The sequence below is a fragment of the Salvelinus alpinus genome, chromosome 35 (genome assembly GCF_045679555.1).
Source record: "Salvelinus alpinus chromosome 35, SLU_Salpinus.1, whole genome shotgun sequence".
NCBI classification, from domain to species: domain Eukaryota; kingdom Metazoa; phylum Chordata; class Actinopteri; order Salmoniformes; family Salmonidae; genus Salvelinus; species Salvelinus alpinus.
Window position 1 is genome coordinate 24988191 of NC_092120.1, and position 6788 is coordinate 24994978.

At 43.8% G+C, this 6788-nt stretch overlaps 1 protein-coding gene across 6 annotated transcripts in view; it reads left to right on the forward strand.

The window, feature by feature from the left end:
- Positions 1-6401, forward strand: part of LOC139564047 (phosphatase and actin regulator 4B-like) — an 85691-nt gene extending 79290 nt beyond the window's left edge. For all 6 annotated transcript variants that reach the window (XM_071383251.1, XM_071383253.1, XM_071383249.1 and 3 more), the window contains 8 exons: positions 371-896; positions 1134-1414; positions 2884-3109; positions 3255-3310; positions 3762-3823; positions 4162-4299; positions 4474-4550; positions 4738-6401. In XM_071383251.1, coding sequence (XP_071239352.1) covers positions 371-896; positions 1134-1414; positions 2884-3109; positions 3255-3310; positions 3762-3823; positions 4162-4299; positions 4474-4550; positions 4738-4753 — 1382 coding nt within the window. In that variant the 3' untranslated portion in view covers positions 4754-6401. The remainder of the gene's footprint in view (positions 1-370; positions 897-1133; positions 1415-2883; positions 3110-3254; positions 3311-3761; positions 3824-4161; positions 4300-4473; positions 4551-4737) is intronic.
- The last annotated feature ends 387 nt before the right edge of the window (positions 6402-6788 follow it).

Consider the following 6788-nt stretch of genomic DNA (forward strand, 5'->3'; position numbering starts at 1 on the left):
ATATGGTCTGTGTGTGTTCTAGAGCATGTGTACTTATTCAAACCCTCACTGTAACCTTGATTGCCACATGCACCCGTTTGTAATGTAAGACCCTGTCGGATACACTCATGTGGACCCAGTCATGTGACCTGGGTTTGTCGACCTATGCATTCATGTGGACTCAGTCATGTGATCTGGGTGTGTATATCCATTCATATGCACTCACCCATGTTACTTGGGCTCGATCTTACATGTAAATGGAGACGTAAACAAGCAAGTGCACTCACTTGATCCGCAGTTGAAATCCCAGATTTAGGTTAATAAAGTAAGTGAACATGTGTGTTTGAATGTGTCACACACTCTGATAAGAAACTGTTTCTCCATCCCACAGGCAACCTCACCCAGGCCGGTACCAGCCTTGTGCCAACTAAGCCCTCCCCACCGATGCCCCCCAAGAGGACCACCCCTGTCACAAAGCGCAACCCAGAGGACCCGTCTGCGTCCACCCAGTCTGTCTCCACCCCTTCCCCTTCCCTGCTTTCTCCTGAGGACCATCATAACCACTCAGCGGGCTTCCAGATGCCTCCCCCGTCACCGCCCTTACCCAACCACATCCCCCCTTCTCCCCCCCGCCAGCATCTGCAAGCGCACTACCTCCACCACCAGCACTCCTACCAACATCCCATCCCCCAGCCCTTGCTCTTTGACCCCCCCAGCCCCACCAATGAGCCCCCCCAGCGGCCGGCCCCCGTCCCCCTGCACATCATGATCCAGAGGGCCCTGTCCAGCCCCGGCCCAGCCCAGCCACATCCCGACAGCTCCCAGCGCTCAGCTCACTCCCTGCTCTTCGAGACACCGCCCGAGTACCAGGGGGACCGCAGCCGGCCCCTAGCCGTCAGCATCCAGCCTCTGAAACTGTGAGTCCTATATGTCGCTGTGGGTATTTCGTCAATGTTCTAGACTTGAGTAAAACACACACCTTTACACATTAGGTGTAAAGTTGGCAAGGACTTATGAAAGGATCTAGCCACACAATCTTTCTGTGATGCCAATGATTTATTATCAGCTCCATCAATAATGATATGTGACTGAAGGCTTTTCCTATTTCTGTTGAAAATTCATCTGGTCTCCATCGCTCCATTTCTCACTATCAGGGCTGAGGATGACTACTCGGAGGAGGAGGAGGAGGATGATGACGAAGAAGAGGAGGAGTATGATGGGGAGCTCCCCCAGCCAGAGCTGGAGCCACGGAGCAGGAGGTGCATGGTGGGAGAGCCCAGCATCAACGTCATCCCTGAGGGACCCAACAGCAGTGAGGAGGAGGAGGAGGAAGAACAGCAGGACTTGCAAAGGGACGACAGCGACTCGGACGGGCCAGTGCTCTATAAAGATGAAGATTCAGACGAGGATGATGAGGAGGATGAGCCTCCACCCAGTATGTATCTCTGTCTCACTTGAATTGCTTTATGGATAAACATTTATACTCAGATACAGCAGCATCTTTAAAATACTGTAAAAATATATATGCCACCTATCAGACACATTTTACACATTTTACAGTAGAGTGAGCTATGATGTGACTATGATCCCTGTGGGAATTTACCCGTCATTTGGCATTGTTAGCACTGCACTCTTACCAATTGAGCCACACATGATACCTATACAGTACCAGTCAAAGGTTTGGACACACCTACTCAAACATCACGGTCACCTAATAATCCCCAGTTTACAATTGGCTCTTTCATCCCCCTCCTCTCCCCTGTAACTATTCCTCAGGTCGTTGCTGAGAACGTGTTCTCAGTCAACTTACCTGGTAAAATAATGGATAAATAAAAGTGCAGTCGCAAAAACAATCGAGCGCTATGATGAAACTGGCTCTCATGAGGACCGCCACAGCAAAGGAAGTAAAGAGTTACCTCTGCTGCAGAGGTACAGGTACCAGCCTCAGAATTTGCAGTCCAAATAAATGCTTCAGAGTTCAAGTAACAGACACATCTCAACATCAACTGTTCAGAGGAGACTGTGTGAATCAGGCCTTCATGGTCGAAATTGCTGCAAAGACACAACTACTAAAAAACAACAATAAGAAGAAGAGACTTGCTTGGGCCAAGGAACACGAGCAATGGATATTAGACCGGTAGAAATCTGTCCTTTGGTCTGATGAGTCCAAATTTGAGTTTTGGTTCCAGCTGCTGTGTGTTTGTGAGACGCAGAGTAGGTGAACGGATGATCTGAAGCACGGTGGAGGAAGTGTAGGGGTGCTTTGCTGGTGACACTGTCTGATTTTATTTTGAATTCAAGGCACACTTAACCAGCATGGCTGCCACAGCATTCTGCAGCAATACGCCATCCCATCAGGTTTGCGCTTAGTGGGGCTATAATTTGTTTTTCAACAGGACAATGACCCTACACACTTTCAGGCTGTGTAAGGGCTATTTGACCAAGAAGGAGAGTGATGGAGTGCTGCATCAGATGACCTGGCCTCCACAATCACCCGACCTCAACCCAATTGAGATGGTTTGGGATGAGTTGGATCGCCGACTGAAGGAAAAGCAGCCAACAAGTGCTCAGCATATGTGGGAACTCCTTCAAGACTGTTGGAAAAGCATTCCAGGTGAAGCTGGTTGAGAGAGTGCCAAGAGTTTGCAAAGCTGTCAAGGCAAAGGGTGGCTACTTTGAAGAATCTCAAACATTTAAATATATTTTGGTTTATTTAACACTTTTTTGGTTACTACATGATTCCATATGTGTTATTTCATAGTTTTGATGTCTTCACTATTATTCTACAATGTATAAAATAGTGAACATAAAGAAAACTCTTGAATGAGTAGGTGTGCCCAAACTAATGACTGGTACTCTATATCTTTGTATACCTGACTACATCTCTCTGTGGTTCTTGTTCAGGTGCTTTGGCCAGCAGGGTCAGAAGGAAAGACACTTTAGCTTTGAAACTGAGTAACCGACACGCCCCAGAGAAACATGCTCGAGAGGACAAGTCCAGCGGTCACACCGAACGATGCACTCCGGGACACACACCAGGACACACACACCAAGGGTCAACAGGGCTGACGTGGCAGAGCAGGGAGCAATGGGATGCCATACGCACACAAATAGGCTCTGCACTCACAAGGTAATAGATAAAGCCACAGAGTCTCACTATCATTTTCTTCTCGCTCTTTCCTCTTCTCTCTTTCTCTCTTTTCTCTCCACATATACACACACCAAATCTAACACAAGGTTGATGTGATATTGATATTCTAACTTCTATCCTCTAGGCGTCTCAGCCAGAGACCCAGTGCAGAGGAGCTGGAGCAGAGAAACATCCTTCAACGTAAGTCTTTCCAACTCCCCATCACAATTTTTTAGACAGGTGAAGGCTTTGTGGTGGAGGCGTGGAGCCCTTGCCTTCACCTGTCTGATCATGTCTAATCAGAGACCATGAAGGGAGGAAGGAATAATGCACTTTTATGGAATTAGAATGGGGCCTAGGTTTTCACCTAATCACTGATCAATCCCCACTGGTATTTCTCTCTCAGTAAGGATTCTTATTATTTATATAAATGAGGCCACATTCCAAGACCCTGATGCCACTTATCATCGTGGATTAGAAGAAAAAATTATGTCAGTGTACTTTTGTATTTGTACCTTTATTAAGTCCCATTGGAAATTCAAATTTTTGTGAAAAAGACAACAATTGCACAATTTGGTGAATGTCTGTACAGGGTTCTAAACAATGGTTTAGAACCCTGTACAGAACCCTGCTCTCTCTCTCTCCTTTCCAGCCAAGAACCAGGTAGACAGGCAGGCAGAGGTCCGAGAGATCAAACGTAGGCTCACCAGGAAGGTAAGACCAGTGACACACGCACAACTGTTACCTGTAATAAGATAGTTCTCTCATTTAACAGAACATTTACATACAGAGGATTAACTAGAGTGAATTGTTATAAAACGAGAGAAGATGGAAGGTTGTCTTCTTCAAGGGAGACTGGCAATGGCAATGACTGGCGCTTTATCTACTTCCCCAGATTCAGATGAACTTGTGGATACCATTTTGACTCGCAAAACTACCTCTAACTTCCTTCATACTGAACATAAATTCATCTGACTCTGGGGAAGTAGATAAAGTTCATCATTGCCAAAATCCTGAAGTATCCCTTTAAACTCTTAATTTAACTCCTCTAGCTGAGTCAGAGGCCCACGGTTGCTGAGCTTCAGGCCAGAAAGATATTGCGCTTCCACGAGTATGTGGAGGTCACCACAGCCAATGATTACGATCGGCGAGCGGACAAGCCCTGGACCAAGCTAACACCCGCCGACAAGGTACAATCAGCTGTCACTCATAGCTCCCTAAATCACGGCTTGTAATGCACTTATTTATTGACACCAGTATATCTTATTGCCCAGTAAAGGAAGTATATATTTCTGTCTTTACTTTAGTATTTAGATGCTGTTTATGCAAGTCTTCACTATATTAACTTTCCCTCCTTCGTCCAGGCTGCCATTCGGAAGGAGCTCAATGACTTTAAGAGCTCTGAAATGGAGGTTCATGAAGACAGTAGGATCTATACAAGGTACTTCCTCAGCTTATGGACAACATGAAGTTATATACACCATTCCATAATATAGATCTTGAATTAACATACCAAGACATTTGTTTCGGTCCCTTTAATTGGCGGCTCTTACAGCCTTGGAAAATACCTTTTTGATATGTTGAGTTGTTGTGATTGATCAAATTATCATTGATGTCCCTTTCTTTAGGTTCCACCGGCCTTAGCATCCACCCTATACTGGAAAGCACTTTCTTAACCAGTGGCTGGCAGAGTCTCTGGAGAGGAGTCGTAGGGTCTTGGTGCTCCCTAAACAGACTGCCTTTTTTATGTTGCTGAATGTACTGTACAGATTATCAAGGAAGGCCCTGGAATTGACTGAACTGAAAACGGGGACTGAGGACCAGATGCAGTATTTCTCCTGGACAGTAGGGGGGACCAAGTGCCAACAAAGTGGAGAGCTGGCAGATGGGCTTGACCGAGAGGGCTGACTGGGAGCCACCCTGCCGATGTGTGTTATCCCTCAGGGACTTGGTTCCCCTGACAAAGACCTTTTGCCGCCTCTTTCGATGTTGCCTTTTTTCTGCTTTTACTCTGTATTGCACAGTTAACCCATGTTGCAGAGATGTAAATGTAATAAAATTACAGTAATAATAATTACGGCTACAATAATAAACACAGTAATAATACATGTTAGAGAGGAAGCTGCAGAAAGAGGATAAGGAGGAAGACAACTGTGGGATTTGCCGTTCCCAAGACTGGAAAAGCTCTGGGATAATTGTGTATAGATTTCTGTGATTTGTTAGACTGAAACTTTGGAGAGTTCTAATAATGACAACTGTAATGCATAATATTTTGATCACAACAGAAATTACTGCTTTTATTTGAACCTGTTTTGTAGTGTGCATTTTTACATTTTAGTCATTTAGTAGACGCTCTTATCCAGAGCGACTTACAGGAGCAATTAGGGTTAAGTGCCTTGCTCAAGGGCACATCGGCAGATTTTTCCCGCCTGGTCGGCTTGGGGATTCGAACCAGCAAACTTTTGGTTACTGGCCCAGCGTTCTTAACCGCTAGCCTGCCCTGCCTGTATTTGTATTTGGCTGTAACGTGGGGTGAGCATTTGAGCTTATACTAGTCATAGGAAAGAACACAATGAGGAGGTAGTTGGTGTGCTATTCTTTTTATTTGTTTCGTTCTTTTTTTGCCAGACACTGATCCCTATGCTGACAGTAGAATGCTGGTTTTTCATGTCGCAGATTTCTTCAATTCGCTGCATGAGCCAACACACAGTGCAATTATTGAATCAATACATCATTCTTTTTTTTAATTTATGCTTTTTTATTAGAATTTTTTGTACTTCTCTACATAGGTCAAACCATGCAATGCTGCAAATAATAGCTGTTTTAAAATGCTAAGATCATGATGATGGCATCTTAAATAAAACAAAAGTTAAAATGTTACAAATCTTTAGAGAATGTATCAAAGTGCAGTTAGTGTAGATCAGGATTTGATTAATCAAACATGAAAAAACAATTTAGTGCATTTTACAGGGAATAATTTCGTCAGGAAAATACTTTTTTATCTGGAGAAATGTATCATGCATTGTCTTCTGGTCAGTAGATTACAGGGTCCTTTGCTGTACAGATGCATTTAGGTTACTGTTGTGTAAATCTTTTTCTTCCTTATTATTTGAAAATAAATGTTAAATATAATAAAGTATTATATGTTGCTATTTTTCTAAGCACAAAATATTACTATATGATTAAACACTACAACAATGGGAATCTTTAAGTGTACCTGTTCAGTTTTACTTAGTTTTTTTATGAAATGTAGAATTTTAGTAACTGACTATAATTAAAAACCTTAATCACTCTTTGTGTCTTGTTGTTGGACTTATGCCGCGTTCACGTGCTAAACAATGCATTATTTCAGGTCCATTCCCGTCTCCACGCTCTACGGATAATAATTTCAGTCGTATACGCCAGCTACACATCTGGTTTAAAGGTTATTGTTGTTCAATAAGCATACAATATGTGGACAATTTTACAGCTTTTCTACATCGTCCAAATGTATTTCTCCGGGATGGATTACATCTGAATAGGTATGGTACAAGCATTCTCTCCTCAAACCTGGCTCTCACTATCGCCTCATACAGGGCATGTGAGAACTGACAATATATAGCGATGGGGGTTGATACTCGGAATTGGTCGATTTCCCCATCAGGCTATACTGACTGCTCCCCCCATAGCTTTAAATAGC